The sequence below is a fragment of the Hemitrygon akajei genome, chromosome 6 (genome assembly GCF_048418815.1).
Source record: "Hemitrygon akajei chromosome 6, sHemAka1.3, whole genome shotgun sequence".
In the NCBI taxonomy this organism is placed as follows: domain Eukaryota; kingdom Metazoa; phylum Chordata; class Chondrichthyes; order Myliobatiformes; family Dasyatidae; genus Hemitrygon; species Hemitrygon akajei.
In genome coordinates, this window is record NC_133129.1 from 101,567,573 (window position 1) to 101,589,126 (window position 21,554).

The window sequence follows — 21,554 nt, forward strand, 5'->3', positions numbered from 1 at the left end:
TGATCGACTGTACCTCAGTGTTTAAAACTATTATCCCTTCAAAACTAATCAATAAGCTCCAAGACCTTGGCCTCAACACCTCCTTGTGTAATTGGATCTTCGATTTCCTCATGAGTCAGTTCAAATTGGCAACAACATCTTCTCCACGATCTCCATCAGCACAGGGCTGTGAGCTTAGCTCTTTGCTCTACACGTTATGCACTCCTGACTGTGTGGCTGAGTACAGCTCCAGTGCCATATTCAAGTCTCTCAGAACACCGCTGTCACAGGTGGTGATGTATCAGCATATAGGAGGGAGACTGAGAAGCTGGCAGAGTGGTGCCATAACAAGAACCTTTTATTCAATGTTAGCAAGACCAGGAAGCTGATTATTGACTTCAGGAGAAGAAATCAGAGTTCCATGAACTCGTTCTCATCAGAGGATCAGAGTTTGAAATGGTCAGCAACTTTAAATTCCTCGTGTTATTATTTGGAGGACCTGTCTTGAGCTCTGCACGTAAGCACAGCAGCAAAGGAAGCACGGCAGTGCCTCTACTTCCCTAGGACTTTGCAGAGATTCGGAATGACACCTAAATCTTTGATTAGCTTCTATAGATATGTAGTGGAGAGAATATTTTCTGGCTCCATCACAGCCTGGTATGGAACCACCAATGCCCTTGAACGGGAAATCCTACAAAAATTAGTGGATACGTCCCAGTCTATCAAAAGTAAATATACACAAAATGTTGTCACATGAAATTAGCATTCATCATCAGAGACCTGTACTCCTGGGACATGTACTCTTTTGGCTGCTACCACCTGGAAGAAGGTACAGCAGCCTCAGGATTCATATCACCAGATTCAGGAACAGTGACTATCCCTCAACCATAAGGTTTATCTATCTAGCTATCTGTTTGTTTATTTATTTATGTATTCTTTCTTTTTCTATTTGCACAGTTTTTGTCTTCTGCACTCTTGTTAAGGACAGCATAGAGAGAGTTGCCAGAGGCTAAGGAGTGGTATGAGATGGCTTCAGGTTGGTAGACAGGGCTGTGTTCAAGGATTCAGTGTTGTCACCTGTAGTGTTCTTGCATAGGTGTAAAAACTCTGAACTAAACACCAAGTATAAACCAGAGTCAATGAGGCGCGATCCCAGTAAGATTAACTGTTTACTGTTCACTCTTCCACATTAACGTATGGTGAAAAGGCGTTGCTTCTATGATGTTTCTTAGTGTGTAGAAAGAAACTTTTCTCATGCTGATTCTGCACACACAAGCCCCCTCCTTCCCATTTCTCCAAACTGGTATTTTCCCACAAGACGCAGCGAAACCGGGTGTGACGTTATTGCATGCCGCGATACATCACAGACAACAAATTTACTTTCAACAGCCTTAACTTTAACTAGAAAATGATTACAAATGAATTACTAAAGCAAAAATATAATAAATTAAACGAATGCCTTAAGGGCAACACACTCCCCGCCTGACCTTTGTAAGGTCACTATGAACATAATACAAAACTTCAGTCTCTAAATCAGTCCTTAGGCAAAAAGTAGAATGACTTCTGCAACTGGCCTTTGGTAAGTTTTCACATCACCTTGGTCAGAAGTTTTCAACTCAACCTTCCTGACATGTCCATCCCTACCAGGGAATGTGGTAGTGATTTTGGCCATTGGCCAGCAGTTGCAGGTGATTTGCTTGTCCCTAAGCAGGACTAAATCTCCAACTTGAAGATTCCTGTGAGGTTCTGTCCACTTTTGTCTATGTTGCAACAAAGGTAGATATTCATGTCTCCAACGGGACCAGAATCGATTTGCGAGAGCCTGAACCTGTCTCCATTGCTTTGTGTACAAATCCTTATCTGAGAAGTCCCCAGGTGGAGGGAGAGCTCCTGCCTTCTGCGTAAGGAGCATTGATGGCGAGAGTATGAAGGGGTTTTCCAGATCAGAAGACACAGGTAGGAGTGGTCGTGCATTTATAATGGCCGTGACCTCTGCCATTAGTGTGCACAGTACCTCGTGGGTCAGTCAGGTGCATTGCTGAAGAAACATTGAATCAAGAATTCTTCTGGTGATACCAATCATCCGCTCCCATGAGCCTCCCATGTGATGGTGTGTGGTGTGTTGAATTCCCAGTTGCATCCTTGCTCACTGAGGTACCTTTGCACCGTCTTGTCCATCCCGAGCTCCTTGGATGCTTCAACAAAGTTCCTGCCGCAATCAGACCTTAACTGTTTTGCAGGGCCTCTTAGTGCAAAGAAGCACCTGAGAGCGTTAATGCAGCTGGATGTATCCAAAGATTCGATTACCTCAATGTGTACCACTCTTGAACTCATGCAGCTGAACATGATGGCCCACCATTTGCTCTCTGCTTGTCCTCCTCTGGTACGTCTAGTGATGATAGTCCAGGGACCAAATACATCGAGCCCTACATACGTAAAAGGAGGGCAGGCTTCAAGGCGTTCTGGTGGGAGGTCCGCCATGTCCACCGCCAGGACAGCTGCGCACAGATCAAGCCTTGGAATTGTCGACTCAGACTGAGGAGCAAGCTTCGCCTTACTAGTTACAAATCCTACTTCAACTTGACCATCCCTCCCGACTACTTTCAAGTAAGCCACAGCACTGATGGCCTTGGTTGACGCATCCGAAAAAACGCACAATTCTGTGTGCGCTGCCTCGGTGAGTGAGGTCGCAGTGTACCTACGTGGGGTATGAAGCTGTTTTAGATCTTGAAGTGAATCTCTCCAAGCCTCCCATCTGTTTAGCTTGTCTTCCGGTAGGGGAGTGTCCCAGTCGGAGAGCTCAGAGGGAAGTTCTCTGAGAAGGACTCTTCCCTGGATCGTAACTGGTGCCAGTAGACCCAAGGGATCGAAAACACTTGACAGTGGAGAGAACTTCACGGTGGGTGAATGGCTTGATCACGGTCGGCACGGAGAATGTGAATGTGTCAGTTGTAATCTCCCAAAAGAGGCCCAAACTCCTTTGTGTGGGTATGGTTTCTCTATCTAGATCTAGGTCTTTGATTGCCGGAGCACAGTCATCGTGGGGAAAGGCCTCCATTACTGCCTGACAGTTTGATGCGAACTTGTGCAAGCGGAGGTTTCACTCGGTGAGTGAGGCTTGTGTTCGTCGGAGCAGATCGATTGCTTCGTCTTCTTCTTGTAGCGATAACAAGCCGTTATCAACATAGAAGTGCCTTTCTACAAACTTAACGGTGTCATCGCAGCCCATAGATGGCCACGGCAGGTGATGGACTATTGCCGAAAACGTGGACTTTCATCCGGTACTCGATGACTTCCTTGTTAATGTCATTGTCCTTGTGCCATAAGAAACGGAGGAAATTGCGATAGTCCTCCTGTACTAAGAAGCAATGGAACATCTGCTGGATGTCCACTAGGATTGCGACCTTCTCATTCCGGAAGTGCAGCAGGACCCCGAGAAGGGTATTGTTGAGGTCGGGGCCTGTGAGGAGCACGTCATTAAGGGAGATACCAGTGCACTGAGCACTGGAGTCAAAGACCACCCTGATCTGATTGGGCTTTTGTGGGTGGTAAACCCCAAATGTTGGGAGGTACCAGCACTCCTCACCTTCCCTCAGTGGCGGTGCTACTTCAGCATGTCCATTAGCGAAGATCTTCTCCATGAATGCTACGTATTATTGCTGCATCTCAGGTTTCCTTTTCGGGGTTTTTTGCAAAGACGTGAATCGCTTGAGTGCCTGCTCTTTGTTGTTTGGCAAGCGCTGGCGTGGTTCTCTGAAAGGTAGTGGGGCAACCCAGTTATTTGCTTCATCTCTGAAGACCTTGGTGTCCATTATTTTTAAGAAGATGGCGTCTTGTGCTGATGGAGCAAGTTTATCATCATGCTCAGTTTGAGCAAAAACTGACTGTCCCAGTGTCTTGTCAGTTACTTTACTACACTTGTTGAAGCTTTGTCGTACTTCCTTGATACACATGAAGCTTGTGCAGGGTTGAAAAATTGAATGGCGGCCACTCTCTAGCACATTGGTCTTGAGTGTGTTAACTGTCGGTTTGTGTACATTGCCAAGGCACACCTCTCCTATCACCACCCAGCCCAGATCCAGGCATTGGGCAAAGGGGGTGTTGTGTGGTCCATTGACCTGCTGCCTGACCTTGTGCACCTCGAGATCGTCTCTTCCTAGTAGCAGGAGTATTTCTGCTTTTGGGTCTAGTTCTGGGATGTGCTTGGCAATGTGGTGGACATGTGGCTGTTGTCGCACAGCGCTTGGCGTCGGGATCTCGGTGCGGTTGTTCAAAATTTCATTGCACTCTCAGAGTGGAGGGAGACAGATGACAACTTTACCATTCAGCGACTCGAGCTGGAAGCCTTCTGCCTTCCTGCCATATGTTTCTACGCTGCCTGAGCAAGTTCTAAGGTAGTATGGGAACTGATTACTCTCAATGTTGAACAACTCGAAGAACTCTGGTCTGACTAGTGAGCGATTGCTCTGATCATCCAGAATAACGTAGGCTTTGATGGCCTTGTCTTTGGCTCCCTTAGGGTACACCTTAGTGAGGCAGATCTTTGAACAAGAACGGCTTGACTGACCTTGACCGCAAACTTCGGTGCAACTCGAGCTGACAACAGTTGTCTTGGAGTGATCCTCTCCCTCCCCGCCGTCCTGTTGTGAGGGTGAAGGAGCTTCGTCGGTTTGCGGTTACGGGCCGGAGTGCATGGCCCCATCGTGATTAGTGCTATTACATTCCAAGCACCTCACGGGGATCGTACACTCTCTAGCGAGATGAGAGGTAGAGGAACAGCATTTAAAACATTGTTTTTCCATGAGAAGGGCCATTCTCTCGTCAAAGGATTTTTTCCTAAACATTCTGCATTTTTTGAGGGGGTGAGGTTTGTTGTGCAATGGACAATTCTTGCTAGGGTCATTGTTAGTTGTAGAGACTTCAGTTTTACACACTGAGACAGGTTTATTGATGTTAAAATTATTTGAAGTGGATTTAACTGGCTTGGTGTGAATTGTACTGCTACCTGGACTCATGAAGCTAGGGTCGTTTCGCTTCTTCGCCTCCTTGCACACAAACCTAGTGAAATAATTAAAGGGAGAAAATAGACCACCGTTCTCTTCCTTGTACTCTGAGCCAACAGACACCCACCTCTCCTGCAGCCCAAATGGAAGTTTGTCCACAATTGGTCTAATTCTGTATGAAGTACAGGCCAGTTAAATAGCCATCTTCTTTAGCACTTTCAATCTCCATGAGTAGATCTCCGAGATCTCTTAGCTTAGTGTGGTCCTTGGCTGACACCTTAGGAAAATTTTCCAGATGTCGAAATAGTGCCGTTTCAAGAATTTCATGGGACACATAGCACTCCTGAAGTCTCTCCCATGCTTTGCGTAAGGCTAGCTTGGGGTTGTTGATGTACACTGAACGTATGCGTCTCACCTGTTCGCATAATTCTTTTCCCAGCCATTTAGTCATAAGATCCAACTCTTGGGTTGCTTCGAGCTGGACTCCGCCGGTAGCGTTGCCGAATGAGGAGTACCATGCACGGTAATTTTCAGGCTTATCGTCAAACTGGTATAGTCCTGAAGTGACGAGATCTCGTCGTGCTAAATACTGTGCCATGGGTTCAACTGCAAGTGGCATGTTGGCTGGGGGAATATGTTGGCAGGTATATGACTGAGGGTGTACATTTGTTATGGGATTTGCTGTTCTGAATTCAGCCTTTGCCTCCCCTCTCGCTAAATCTGGTAAGTTGGGTGTCGAGAAGTATTTGTCATCAGCCCTTACATTCTTAAATTTGTCGCGAAGTTCCAAGGGTATATTGTCTTCCTCAGATGGATGTGATACAATTGGACCTTTCTTTGACTCCTCATGAAATGGGACATTAGCATATAAGTATGGAGAGGAAGAACAAATCTTCAGGTCCACTTGAGATCGGACGTAGTCGCTAGTGCGTTCCAATCTGGTCATTTCTGAAGTAGATTTTACCTGTTCCAGAACATGTATTTCTTCAGCATTTTCTAATATCTCTGCTTCCACCCTGGCAGCTTCGGCTTCTCGGTGTAGCGTCAGCACTTCTAACTCTGCTTCTATCCTTACCCTTTCCAACTGGTTTTCAGCTTCTCTGGCAGCCGCTTCCTTTTGGTTTTTGGCTTCTCTGGCAGCCTTTTCCATTTTCAGTTTTGCTACCTGTTCAGCATATGACGCTCGCACCTTAGCGGTTTCTGCTTTAGCTCTTGCATGGGCAGTCTTATTTGTTGATGCCCTACTGCTCCTGGCGCTGGATGGCAATGATTTGACGCTGGATCGCGATGCCATCGTAGCACTTGAAACACCTGGTAATGCCGCCTTTTCACTGTAGTGCTCTTGCACAGGTGTAAAAACTCTGAACTAAACACCAAGTATAAACTGGGGTCAATGAGGCGCGATCCCAGTAAGATTAACCGTTTACTGTTCACTCTTCCACATTAACGTATGGTGAAAAGGCGTTGCTTCTATGATATTTCTTACTGCGTAGAAAGAAACTTTTCTCGCGCTGATCCTGCACACACAAGCCCCCTCCTTTCCGTTTCTCCAAACTGGTATTTTCCCAAAAGACGCAGCGAAACTGGGTGTGACGTCATCTCATGCCACGATACATCACAGACAACAAATTTACTTTCAACAGCCTTAACTTTAACTAGAAAATGATTACAAACGAATTACTAAAGCGAAAATATAATAAACTAAACAAATGCCTAAAGAGCAACACATCAACTATTTCATAAAAACAGTCGTAGCTGACTGTCCCCACAAAATTATTCAGAGTTTTCCCTAACCAGATTCCTTGGATGAACCTTGAGATCGGCTGTCTGCTGGGTAGAGATCAGAGGCATTCAGATCTGGCGACCCACTGAAGTACAAGAGATCCAGGTACGATCGCTGGAAAGTCATCAGACGTGCGATGGGACAAATCCGGAGCAAACCTGAACCACTGAAGGATGCTAAACAGCCGTGGTAGGTCTTGAATTCTATCACGTCCTATAAAGTGAAATCGAACAACAGAGGTGACAGCAAGGTTTTGCTCCCAGGTAAGTTCAAGACATGTTGACCATCAAAACATGGAGGAACGTTCACGACTGCAACTGCCCCTGATGGCCCAGTGATTTCAGTTTTTGAGGCCAACGATAAACTGCGGGAGTGATCACCGGTATCCTTACCCTCTCGCTTCGGCAGTCTGAGGAACCCACCTGCTTCGAGCAGGTTTCAATGATAGCGGTGCCTAAGAAGATTGCAGTAACCTGCCTCAACGTCTACCGTCCAGGGGGCGCTTACATCTACTGTGATGCATCATTATCCTGGTAAGGAAACACCAATGCTCTTGCATGGAATAGCCTACAATAAGTAATGATATGGCCCAGTCCATCATGGGTAACGCCCTCCCCACTAATGAGCATTTCTGTACAGACAGCTATCACAGGAAAGCAGCATTCATCATCAGTGACACCACCATCCAGGTCAGACTCTCTTCTCACTGCTGCCATCAGTGAGAAGGTGCAGGAGCCTCAGGACGCACACCACCATGTTCAGGAAGAGTTATTATCCCTCATTCATCAGCCCCTCAACAACTAGACGGGATAACTTCACTGGCACCATCACTGAACTGTACCCACGGCCTTCGAACTCACTTTGAAGGACTCCTCATCTCGTCTTCTCGATATTTATTGCTTATTTCTTTGTTATTATTACTTATTTTGTATTTGCACAGTTTGCACGTTGACTGTTGTCCATTCAGTTGGCCGAGGTCTTTCATGGATTCAATTTGTTTGTATTTGTTGTGATTGCCCGCAGGAAATAAACCTCAGGGTTGTATATGATTCGATATATGTGTATTTACTTTAATAATAAATTACTTTAAACGTTGAATGTTGGAATTATAGGGGTAAGTGTTTTAATACAGAGAGTGACAGGTACATGGAACGTGCTGCCGGGGGTGGTGGTTTGAGGTAGATACAATATGGACATTTAAGAAACTCTTGGATAGGCACATGGGTGACAGGACAATGGAGTGCAATATAGGAGGGCAGGTTAGACTGACCTTAGAGTCATTTAAAAGATCGGTACAAGACTGTGTGTGAAACGCCTGCACTGTGCTGTGTTCTGCGTTCTCCACCCTCACTCTATACCGACCTTCACATTACGAAGTCTGCTGAGCCCTCACTGTTCAGTGTCGCTCTTTGATAAAGATCAGCTTTATTTGTCACATGTACATAGCAAAATACCTCTGTCAAGTCAGCGAGGATTAAGCTGGGGACAGCCCCCAGTGTAACCACGCTTCCGGGTTCAACATCGGATGTTTACAATTTACTTACCCGAACCCGAAAGTTTTTAGAATTGAGGAGGAAATCGGAGCACCCGGAGGAAACCCACACAGTCATGGGGATAACGTATCAACTACTTATGGACAGCATCAAGTGTTGAATCCGGATCACTGTCGCACTAAAGCGTTATGCTAACCGTTACACTGTCGTGTCTCCCCTTCTGGGAGAACGAGCCACTCTATGGCGTACACAGTCTATGGGAGGGCGCTGAGGAGTGAGATAGGACGGAGGGGTCCAGGAATACAGATCTATAATTCCTTAAGAACGGTGTCACGGGTACATAGGAGCGTGAGAAAAGCTGTGGGCACGTTGGCTTTTATTAATCAAAGTACTGAGTACAGGGGTCGGGGCGCTATGTTGAAGTTGGATAAGACGTTAGTGACGCCCGTTAAGGGTTGAGTGTAGCGGTGAAATAACGACACGGAGTCGGTAAACTGCAGTTAAAAAAAGATTTTATTCGAACTTCGCGGCCTCGCTTTAAAGCCTCCCTGATCCCGCCCTCCCCGGGCGCGGATGCTGTAGGGGGCACATATTCACAGTCCCGCGCGGGCTTTTCCCTTTTGGTGAAGCAGACCTGGTACCCTTTTGGGACTGGCCTTTATGCCGGCGCGCTGGCTATTTGTGAGCCGGTTCGAGTGCGCTAGGAAGTGGGTCGCCACAAGAGGATGAACTATTTAAGGGAAAATGAGGAGAAACATCTTCACTCAGAAGGTGGTGCGAATGTGAAACGAGCTGCCAGTGGAATTGATGGATGTGGGTTCGTTTGCAACATTTAAGTGACGTTTCGATAAGTACGTGACCCTGAGTGAGGCTGCAGTAGCTGCGGCTTGGTGGTACTAGGCACAGACTAGTTGAGCTGGTGAATCTGTTTATGTGCTGTAGTGGTCTATGATTGTACACTGACCCCGAGCCTCAGCTACGCTGAGCACTGAACTCACTGTACGGTGACCACAAACCCTCACCCTCACCATACGCTAACCCAGGCATGGGCAAACTACGGCCCGGGGGCCATATGCTTTTTAATCCGGCCCGCAGAACTTGATGAAATTATATTAATAAACCTTGTTAACGTTTTTTCCCCGCAATTCTGGCGTTTTCCCAATAGATGACGCACTCTATATACATTGACCTTTGTTGAGGTGCAGCGTATTATTCTACATTTGCGCTTTACTCTTTGACCTCTCACCCCTTCTGTAAAGATGAGTGGAGCTAAGAAAAGAAAAGTGGATAGAGAATGTCGGGTGTTTAATAAGGAGTGGACAACTAAATATCTTTTTACCGAACACCGATCAACTGCTGTATGCCTGATATGCCAAGAGACTGTGGCGGTTTTTAAAGAATATAATATCAGCCGTCACTTTGCCACAAAACATGCCAACTATGCTAGCAACCAGTCAACGAAAGAACGGGAAGCTAATGCTCAGAGGTTGGCAGCTAATTTACAGGCTCAACAAAAATTTTTTCACCGTCGAACTGCCATTCATGAGTCAAGTACCAAGGCGAGTTTTATGCTGTCATTCAAATTAGCAAAGGCCAGCAAGCCTCTGTCTGAAGGCGAGTTTTTAAAAGAATGTATGGTGGAGACAGCAGGTGTATTGTGTCCGGAGAGCAAAGACAAATTTGAAAAAATCAGTTTATCACGCAGGACAGTGACTCGCCGTGTGGAACTGATAGATGAAGATATAACCAGCGACTTAAATAAAAAGGCAGAGTCGTTCACGTTATATTCATTAGCACTGGATGAAAGCAACGATGTAAAAGACACTGCTCAGCTCCTCATTTTTATCCGAGGAATTAACAATACTTTTGAAATAACGGAGGAGTTTTTGACAATGGAGTCTCTGAAAGGAAAAACACGGGGAGAGGACTTGTATGACCGGGTGTCTGCTGTCATCGAAAATATGAAGCTCCCTTGGAGTAAACTTATCAACGTCACCACAGATGGATCTCCTAATTTGACAGGGAAAAATGTCGGCCTGCTGAGGAGAATACAGAATAAAGTGAAAGATGAAAATCCTGACCAGGATGTTATTTTCCTTCACTGCATCATCCACCAGGAATCTCTATGTAAATCGGTATTACAGCTGAATCATGTTGTGAATCCTGTCGTAAAACTTGTCAACTTTATACGTGCAAGGGGACTTCAGCACCGTCAGTTCATCACGTTCCTGGAGGAAACTGATGCGGATCACCAGGACCTACTTTATCACTCCCGTATCCGCTGGTTAAGTTTGGGCAAAGTGTTTCAACGAGTATGGGAGCTCAAAGCGGAGGTCGGTGCATTTTTGGAGTTACTGAGGAAGGCCGGCGAATTTCCTGAGCTGAGCAACAAGAGCTGGCTTTGTGACTTTGCGTTTGCTGTGGATATATTTTCACACATGAATGATCTGAACGTGAAGCTACAGGGGAAGGATCAGTTTGTGCACGACATGTACACAAACGTGAAAGCCTTTAAATCCAAGCTGGCTTTTTTCTCCAGGCAAATTTTAAATAAGTTATTCACTCATTTTCCCACACTAGCCACGCTGGAAGAGGCCGGCGCAAATGTGAAAAAATACAGCGAGTCACTGGATGCGCTGCACAGAGAATTCTGCCGTCGCTTTTCTGATTTTGAAAAAATTGACAAGTCACTTCAGTTGGTGGCCTGTCCCCTGTCACAAGATCCTGAAACAGCACCAGAGGAGCTACAGCTGGAACTGATCGACCTTCAGTCTGACCCCGTCTTAAAAGAGGAGTTCAACTCTCTTAAACTGAATGACTTTTATGCTTCACTTGGTAAAGAGGTGTTTCCAAACCTCCGGAGGACGGCACAGAAGATGCTGGCGTTGTTCGGCTCGACCTATTTATGTGAACAGGCGTTCAGCGTCATGAACATCAACAAAGCCAGCCACAGATCCAAGTTAACTGACCAACACCTCAGATCCATCCTGAGAATCTCCACAACAAAACTAAATCCAGACTTTGATGCGCTGGCTAAAAAGGGAGACCAACAGCACTGTTCCCACTGAAATTAAAAATAAGTTTCTTCGTTGTGTTATGTAAAAAATGCATTTGATTTTTTTTTTCCAATAAGCCTTACATGTTAAGTGATGGACATGAGTAGTGCGCAGGTGCACGTACGTTCTCAAAATAAAAAATGCGCTCCAGATCAAATAACGCGCTCCGCATACTGGCGCGCTGTCACTGTTCTGTCCTTGTGCTGGTCGTTGTTGAGTTTTGGCACAGGGGACAATTGAATAAGAAGGAGCAGGACAAGTAGACCTGCATCTCCTACCGTTTTTGAAATAAAGACAGTCAGGAGGAGAGTGATGATGATAATATCTTGAAGGATAACAGAATTTTCAGTGCTTTAAAATAATAACTGTTACTATTAAAAAAAGCTGTATTTTATTCATTTAATTTTCAGTGTTTTAAAAGTCATTTTAATAAATAGCTAAATACCATGGGACTTCAAAGACAGATATTTTGTTGTAATGCATTTGTTCATTTTCAATTGAAATTAAAGCACATGTTTTCTACATATCCCATGATATTTTATTTTCTCTTATGAGGTGTATTACCAAAACATTCCGTCCATCTGCTCCTGGTCCGGCCCCCCTGTCAAATTTTAGAACCCTTTGTGGCCCACAAGTCAAAAAGTTTGCCCACCCCTGCGCTAACCACTGAACGCCATACGCTGAGTCCTGACCCAAACCCTCACTCGCGGTCTTCGAGGGGCTGTGTCCGGTGGGAAAGCCCGTCACTAGGAGGCAGAATTAGCCAGGAATCTCTAGAGGGGAAGATACCAACGCGACTGTGTCCGGCACCGGGAACACTGAGCACAGACCCAACCGGAGCAGCTGCGTACGTGAGCTGTGCTCTGTACCACACAGAGCGAGGTCTGCGACTCCACCCCAGCACTCCGTCCTCGGCAGTTCTTTCATTATCAATCAAAGAAAGTATTAAAAAGTAAGGAGATACTCACGTCCGGTCTTTTAAACACAGGCAGGCACCGCGTACTAAAAGTTTCCGAGCTCCGAAGCGACCCCACTAAAGACAGGGAAATTTTATCGATTGTGCCTGCGAAGCGCAGGGTAACGTGGTAACTGATGGACATCTCGACACTGAGGTGAAGACGACGGTGTGTGGAGGTGTCTCTGCTTCTTTATATCGGATAGAATAGGGGGTGGAGCCACCCTGGTCTGTCAGCACTTCGAGATATCCGTCAGGAAATGCTGCCAACTGGCACATTCCAGGCCGGAGAAAGTCGTGTCGCCACTGCAAGGACTCGGTGGGAAAACACCACGATACATGTTCTTCCGCAACTGCAGATGGTGTGGCCGGGTTGGGTGAGTAAGCCCCTCGATTATTATAGTCGTGAACCACCCCAGGGGACCAAGGAGTGGCAATAAATCTGTTGTTTTTACGAAAACTAATACAACAGTACCGAAAGCCTTGACTGTGAATGTCAGAATGAAAATAATTCTCGTAAATAATTTACCATCATGAATAAAATCTGTTTTAAAATAAGAAAAAATGTTTCAAGTTGAGGCAAGAACAGGGGCTAACAGATTCCTGGCCAATTCAGCCTCCAGCTGACGGGCTTTCCCGCCGGACACAGCCCCTCAAAGACCGCGAGTGAGGGTTTGGGTCAGGGCTCAGTTTCACAGGGGCTCACTCTGAATACAAGGAATGTCTACCCCTGTTTTAAGAGCTCTCCCTCCCTCTGAAAGCACACACAAGGAATATGGAGGCCAGGGTATTCTGCTCAACTCCACTTGGCTAGAAGGTAAAGAGCCTTAGGTCCCACACAGCCAGTTTCAGGAACAGTTATATGTGACAAGCATCAGGCTCCTGAACCAGCATCAGTAATGTCACTCACATCAACACTGAATTGAGCATTGGACACAACCTATGGACTCACTTTCAAAGACTCTGCAGTTCCTATTTCAGTTTATTTATTTATTCTAATTATTTTAGTTCTTGTTTTGGATTTGCAGTTTATCTACTTTGGTTGCACATTGATTGCTTCTCAGTCTTTGCGTGTAGTTTTTCATTGATTCTATTGTATTTTTATGTTTCCCTGTGAATCCTTGCAAGAAAAAGGATCTCAGGGTAGTATATGTCATTATCCCTTCTGGCAATCCCCCACCTTGCTATTTACCTCAGGAATTGGGCCTCAATTCCCTCGTTTAGTTTCCAATCACTCCCGGGTTCCACTAACTACACACACCTGCTTTCCACCAGAAAATGCAGGATAAAGACCCTGTGATCACAACAAGGAGCTGCCAGTTTGTTGGTCAACTCTGGTGTGAGTAAACTCGTTTCATGGTTCTTAGGACTAGCAGTTCTAAGTCTCGCATCGCTCCTGGATACCAATTCCACACTCGCTTCCCTCTGACAGTGCTCCTTGTAAATGTGCTCAGTTTTAGGGAGGGTTTTACCCAAAATAAACTAGGCTCTATCCACTCTCTGGAGGTTTCTTCATTCAAGGGAATCGATATTTTTGTAACAGGCCATGATGCGACCAGTCCTATACTCCACCACACATCTATAGAAGTTTGTCAAAGTTTTAGAAGACATGCCAAACCTTCGCAGACTTCTGAAAAAGTAGAGGTGCTGCCATGTTGTTTTCACAATGCAGGATCCAGGACCGATCCACTGATATGATAATGCCAAGGAATTTAAAGTTGCTGACCTTCTTCATTCCTGATGCCTGATTGGGACTGGTTTATGAACCTCCATTTCCTCCTCCTGGATTCTGTTCCTGTAATCTGGATAATTCACATTGTGAAATCTGAGATGCACAACAACCAAGTGCAAGTAACACCACTGTAAGGAAAGAGTTACATTTAGTTTCCTCTTTGGTTTTTGCTAAGGGTATATCACAAATTCAAATATTGCAAGCCAAGATGGTGTCAGCTTGGAAAGTTGTGACAGGCTGGAGATGTGAATGAATGTACAGGCCTGAAATTAGATACTGGCAAAGAATGTTTTCCTCCTTGAATACCTATCGTGTTTGATTCTAAGTGATGCGTCAAGACCAAAGCTCACTAGCAACAGGAAGGTATACTAGAAAATGGAAAAGTACTGGGGTAAAAGTCATGTTAGATGTTTAAAGGGACCCCAAAGCTTATAAAAAGGGATAATTTTGTTATGCCAGTGGGAATCTTAGGCTAGTGACCAGAGACAGGAAGGGCGGGGGGAAGAGTGAGGGATGGGGAAGGTGGGAGGGGGGAGAGGAACAGAGCAAGAAGGTGAGGGGAGAGAGGGAGAAACTTTCATAGAAATCTACAGCACATTACAGGCACTTGGGTCCACAATGTTGTGCTGACCATGTAAGCTACTCTAGAAACAGGGAACCTGAAATAAAAAAGCAATGTTTCAGAGTGACTGAAACATCAAAATAGCGAGTGTTGTCTCCCCTGTCGCTGTAGAAGGACGATATCTGTCGTTTCCTTGTTGGTGAGAGAGAGCCTGCAGGATGTTGAAATGTTGGAGTGAACAGTTAGTTTTTGATGGACTATAGACCATGGTCTCTCTTTGGGGGCTTTGCTGTGGCTTGCAGGGTGGGTGGTGGGAATGCTGATGCTTTATGCTGGAATAATTTAGAGGAGGGAGAAGGGTCTGGTTGATGCTGCTTACTGCTGTTTGTGCGTGGGAAGGTCGTACGAGGCTTTGGGATTTTCACGTCTTTCTTCTGTCATTGATTCTTTGGAGGGTTTTCTTCTGTTTCGAGGTAGTTGGTCAAGAGAAAGAATTTCAGGTTGTATATTATATACATTCTCTGATATCAAATGGAACTATTCAACTATTGCACATTAACAATGATAAAAGGTTCAAGTACATTTATTAACAAAGAATGTATAAATTATACAATCTTGTGTCATAATGGGGGCATAGGGAGAGGACCCTAAAACAAGACACAGACACTGATCTACCAGGAACAGAACTAGACATGAGAAGGAAGCAAGGAAAGTGGGGAAGAAAGGATTCTGGACATGAAACAGGCCGGGGAACAGACAAGGATTCTGGACCTGGGCTAGGACTTGACAAGGATAGGGAACCAGGACAGGGAACTGGGGACTAGAAGCCTGTGCTTGGACTCCGAACCAGAGACTGGACAACGACCCAGAACCTGGGTCTTGATTTGGGTTTGGACTCCAGAACCCAGCGAGGACAAGACGTGGCTACAGGACGAGGAGAGACACAGGGCTGGACGTGAGACTCCTGGACGAGCGAATCCCAGCACCGGGCTGGGCAAGGTACTCCTGTGCTGGGCGAGGCACATGAACATGATGAGAACCCAGAGCCTAGGTCGAGGGAGAAACTGGAACATGGAATGAGTTGGGACCCCTCCTTGGGTACAGGACGTAGGACCAGGACTCATTACTCAGAATGCTAAACATGACAAGACAGCTCCCAACGTTAGGTAGCGGCAAAACGGCCAGAACTACCTAGCGAGGCATGGACACAGACAGTTCCCAATGTTAGGTAGCGGCAAAACGGCCAGAACTACCTAGCGAAGAAGTGGACACAGACAGTTCCCAACGCAAGGAAGTGGCAAATGGCCGGTCCTTCCTAGCGAAGGTGTGGACACAGACAGACAGTTCCAAACAGGGCAAAGCTTCAGGCAGAGGCAAGGTGAGGTGAGGCAAGGCTCTAGGCCGAGGCGAGGTGAGGCAATGCTCTAGGCTGAGGCAAGGTGAGGCGAGGTGAGGCTAGGCTCCAGGCCAAGGCGAGGCGAGGCGAGGCAAGGATCCAGGCAGAGGCGAGGCGAGACAAGTCTCCAGGCCGAGGCAAGGCTAGCTCCAGGCGGAGGCGAGGTGAGGCGAGGCTAGGCTCCAGGCAGAGGCGGAAGCGAGGCGAGGCTTGGCTAGGCTTCAGGCCGAGGCGAGGCAAGGCTCCAGGCAGAGGCGAGGTGAGGCCAGGCTCCAGGCTGAGACGAGTCAATGCTCCAGGCCGAGGCAAGGCTCCAGGCCAAGGCGAGGTGAGGTGAGGCAAGCTTCCAGGCAGAGGCGAGGCGAGGCAAGGCTCCAGGCAGAGGCGAGGCAAGGCGAGGTGAAGCTCCAGGCAGAGGCAAGGCGAGGCGAGGCTCCAGGCAGAGCGAGGCAAGGCAAGGTGAGGCTCCATGCAGAGGCAGGGCGAGGTGAGGCAAGGCGAGGCGAGGCAAAGCTAGGCTAGGCTCCAGGAGGAAGGTGAAGGGAAGGGATACAGACAGGGGGTTAGGACAGGAACAATCAAACAGCCCGAGGCTGAATCCTGAAGCTATTTATGAAGCCAGCCCAAACAAGAATCAGGTGCCTCAACTGAAACTGGGGAAAACCGGAAAACCTTAAATAAGGAACATGGACCGGACTGTGAACCGGAATGCGGATCTCGTGGACCGGACCATGACGTCTTGAGATTTGCTTGCTCACAGGTAGTCACAAAGCAAGAAACTCGAAGGAACCAAATTAAAGAAAAAGAGGATAAAAATAAAAGCTCAACACCCAAATTGCAAGAGAGAGAGTGAGAGAGAAATAAACACAAATCATGCAAACTATAGAAGCGAACAACAACATTCCAAATCAAAATTAGGTCCTGAGATCCAAACCCTGGAGCAGTCCGGAGTAGGCCAAAGCCTGGTTATCAGTCCATCATATCATATCAGCAGGCACGGTGCACAGCAGCCAGGGTTGTCTTCATAACCTCAGCGGCATAGAGGGAGAGAGAAGTGAACATCACGGGAGATCGAGCAAAATTGGTTATTGACTCTGATCCTGACATGCTGTTTTTGTAGTACAGTATATCATTTAAATTGTCCAAACAGTATATTGTACATTGCACTAGGACTGGGGCACCACTGCAGGGAAAGGTGCTAGGCCCTGAACACGTCACCAAGCACAAAGTCATTCTCAGTTCTTCGAAATGGGCTCTGCGCCCAAAGCGATCCAATCTCACACCCAGGCCAGTTGCATGAGCGTTGGAAATCCTCTGCCCCAACTTCTCCTCTCTGAATGGCTCACTCCATCTGTATCAATTCTGCAACGTACCAGCACAGTTCATACCTCGAATTCACCTTCGCTCGCCTCCTCATTGTTGGTGGTGATAATTTACAACAATTTTCTTCAGAAAAGGTGTTATTAGTAATGTTTTTAGTTGAATTCCTTGCCCTTTGAACTAGGGGAGAACTGTCGCATGCTTTCAGTAGCGCCATCTAAAACTGTCAGAATTCACCGCACAGTGGCGGAAGTGTAATATTCTGGTGGGAGCTCTACTACCGGCAGTGTTCTGCAGGGATCAGTGCTGGGACCACTGTTGTTTGTGATATGTATAAATAACTTCAGAGAAAATGTAGCTGGGTAGGTTAGTAAGCTTGTAGATACACAGACTGATGGAGCAGTGAAAAGGGTACGGTGAAAAGGTGTGAAAAGAGTTCCAGATCTGGCAGATATACGGGCAATCTTGAGGTGTTTCACTCTGGGGAGCCAAATGGGGTAAATATATAGCTGAAGGCATGTCCCTTAACAGCATTGATGTAGAGGGATCCTGGAGTCCAAGTCCATAGCTCCCTGGAGGTGGTAAAGAAAGCATGGTTGGGGCATTTTAGAATCAGGAAGTTATGTTGCAGTTGTGTAAAGTTATGGTTAGGCTGCACTTTTGAGTACTGTGTGCAGTTCTAGTCATCTCATTACAGATATATGAGGCTGTGGAAAGAGTGGCGAAGAGAATCACCAAGATGCTGCCCGCATTAGAGGGGAGAGGCGCCAGTGACTTGTTCTCCCTTCCAGTATGATGATGTTTCATCTGCCCCAGGCCTCATCTCTTTGTTCTAGTTCCCCAGAACTTTCAAGTTCCTGATCTTTTAGAAAATAATCTACTTCCTCTTTCGCTACCCTTAAAGGTACATCCTCCACAACCCTCCAGGCTAGAGAATTCCAGCAATTCACCCCTTCTCTGTGCAGCCAAGAAGTCCCTTCTCAGTTTTGTTTTAAAGGACCATTCCCTTACCATGCGACTATGAGACTCTTCCACTAGTGCAAAGGTTCCCATCCTGGGGTCTGTGGACCCCTCGGTTAATGGTAAGGCTTCATGGCATAAAAAAGGTTGGGAACCCCTGCACTGGTGGAAACATCTTGTCATCTTTCCTGTGAAGCCTCCCCAGGGTCTCATACGTGACAATTAGATCAACCCTCATTCTTCTGAAATCAACGTAGTTCTAATTTCATTAGCCCATGCCATGGGCAACCTTCTTATCCCAGGAATTAGCAAAGTAGTTCAAAGATACAGACTGTATAAAGCAGCTAATGCACCATCTCTCATGTGCCAACTGAAATACTATTAATCTATGTGTCTGACCGCAGCAGTACTTCTCTCTTCTAGACTTAGAAACCTCACAGTGCCATCCAAATGCAAGAAAGTCTCCACCCTATTTCTGGCCCTTTAGATGTGTTTATAATTAAAGGTAACTGGTACTGACCTGTTGGCATCTTTGGAGGGGAAGGCAGGGGTAGTTCATTCGAGAAGGTGTTGAGAAGTTTCTCTGTTGCACTGTCGTTGCTTTTTGGCTTGTGAGTACGGAACAGGGAGATTCAGAGGCCAGAACTGTGATTATCCAACCAGACCTTCGGTGGTAGCTGAGGTTGTTAAAGCTGTTACAATCAAATAAATCAGAATCAGATTTAATATCACTGGCATGTGTCATGAAATTTGTTAACTTACTGCAGCAGTACATTGCAATACATGATAAATATAGAAAAAATCAATTACAGTAAGTGTATGTATATTAAATAGTTAAATTTAAAATAGTGCAAAACCAGAAATAATATAAAAAAAGTGAGGTCGTGTTGGGGAGGACCTGTTCCATTTGTATCTTGAAAGAAAGAAATAGATAAATAGATACATAAATAGATCAATAAATAGTTAAATGAATAGATAGATTTAAAAATCTGTACACCTGCTGGTTAATGCAAATATCTAATCAGCCAATCGTGTGGCAGCAGCTCAATGCATAAAAGCATTCAGGCATCATCCAGAGGTTCAGTTGTTGTTCAGACCAAACATTACAATAAAGGAGAAATGTGACCCAAGTGCCTTTGACAGTGGAATGATTTTTAGTGTTAAACAGGGTGGTTTCAGTATTTCAGAAACTGCTGATCTGGGATTTTCACAGACAACTGTTTACAGAGAATGGTGCAAAAAACAAAAATATCCAATGAACGGCAGTTCTGTGGGTGATAACGTCTTGTTATTAAGGGTCAGAAGAGAATTCCTGTCATGTACCTGTCCAAGTGCTTCTTAAACACCATCATTGTATCTGCTTCTATCGCCTGTTTATTCGATACCCGCAACATCCTCTTCATGGGAAATCTGCCCCTCGGGTTTCCCGCCTGTTTATTCGATACCCGCAACATCCTCTTCATGGGAAACCTGCCCCTCGGGTTTCCTTTAAATATTTTTGCTCTCACCTTAAACCTAAGTCCTTTAGATTTGAACTTCTTATTCTCAGAAAAGGACTGCGATTATCAACCCTTCTGCACCTCATAAATTTATAAACACTAGTGCAAGCAAACCCAATCCATCCAGTCTGTCTTTCTAGCTTAAGTCCCACTTTCCAGGTAACATCCTGGTGAATCTCTTCCCCACACTTTCTAACATTACCCCATCCTTCATGTAGTGTGGTGACCAGAACTCAACACAGTATTCCAAGAGTGGCCTCAAGAGAGTCTTCTACAACTGCAACATGATGTCCCAACTCAAAATTCTCAATACCTCTCCCCTATGAACTCAAGCAAGCTAAACAGCTTCCTCACTACCTTTTCCACCTGTGTCGTCATTTTCAGGGAACTATGAAGTTGAAGCCCAAGCTCCCTCTGTACACCAACGTTTCTGAAGTTCTTGTCATCTATGTATATGTCTGGCCATATTAGATGACCCAGAGTGCATTGCCTCACATTTGAACAGAGAACATAGAATAGCCACTTCAGCCCTTGGTCTCTGCAACCAAGATGCAATTAAAACTAATCCCAATTGCCCGAACATGGTCCATACCCCATTCCCTGCCTGAATGTGTCTGTTAAAATGCCTCTTCCGTGTTACTGTCAAGTCTGCTTTCACCCCTCCCCTGGTAGTGCGTAGCAGGCACCTACCACTCTGTGTAAATCTCCTTTACTCTTTCCCCCTTTCCCCTTATATCTATGTCCCCTAGTATTTGACATTTCCACCATGATGGAGCTGACTGATTTTTACAATTTTCTGTAGTTTCTTTTGATCCTGTGTTGTAGCTTCCCCCCTCCCCCCATACCTGTCAGAATGCTCTCCACTGTACATCTGTAGAAGTTTTGAAGTGTCTTAGGTGACAAACCAAATCAGGGAGATTTTATCGACTGTGCTTGTGAAGGGAACATCCCTGAAGTTTGCGGTAACATGGTAGTTAACAGCATCTCAACGATGAAGTGAAATAGATATGTGTGGAGGTATCTATGCTTCTTTCTGTTGGGTAAAATTGAAGGTGGGGGGGGGGTCACTGTGATTGAAAATTCACCAAACAATGTTTGCTTTTTCTTGGCAGATTTGTGAAACAGGCTTGAAAAGTGCTGGAGTTGGAGCTGTAACAACATCAAAAGCTAGGTGAAATATGTCCTTTGGTGTGCCAGGAAATTGTTTCCAGCACATCAGGATATCTGTCAAGGAATGCACCCAGAAAAATCATAAAGGGTCCCAGACACCTTGTACATAGACTGTTGTCACACTCCCATCAGGGTTTAAAGGTGCCACAGCAACAACCACTCACTCAATGCCACAAAACCAACGAGTGGATGATTGAATGCAGGAGATGAAAGCTGGAGGGTCATAAACCAGTCCCAATTAGGGCATCAGAATTGGAGAAGGCCAGCAACTTTAAATTCTTTGGTGTTATCTTATCAGAGGATCTGTCCTAGGTCCTGCATTGCAAAGAAGCAAAACCTTCACTCCAGGTGTGGCCTGAATAACGTTCAGTACAGCTCGAATGGAACCTCCCAACTTTAATGCTCAGTGCCTCAGACAACACTGGCAAGCACGTCGTACACCCTCCACACTATCCTGTCTTCCTGTGTTCCCATTTTCACCAAACCAGGTCCTTGTATCCCGTGTTCAGCAGCAATCCGCGGGATCCTGCCATTCACTGAGTATACCCAACCCCGACTTAACTCATGTCTCCACGTTGGAGTAATGATAAAGCAGGGCACAGACTTTGTCCCTTCCTGTGGAATGATGTGAGGTGCCTAATGAGTG

At 45.9% G+C, this 21,554-nt stretch overlaps 1 protein-coding gene across 1 annotated transcript in view; it reads right to left on the bottom strand.

The window, feature by feature from the left end:
* The window catches only part of LOC140729827 (polyunsaturated fatty acid 5-lipoxygenase-like), a 56,313-nt gene extending 43,897 nt beyond the window's left edge, over positions 1-12,416 (bottom strand). Inside the window, exon 1 of the mRNA XM_073050039.1 lies at positions 12,283-12,416. Within this exon, the coding sequence (XP_072906140.1) occupies positions 12,283-12,414 (132 nt within the window). The 5' untranslated portion in view covers positions 12,415-12,416. The remainder of the gene's footprint in view (positions 1-12,282) is intronic.
* Positions 12,417-21,554: the final 9,138 nt, after the last annotated feature.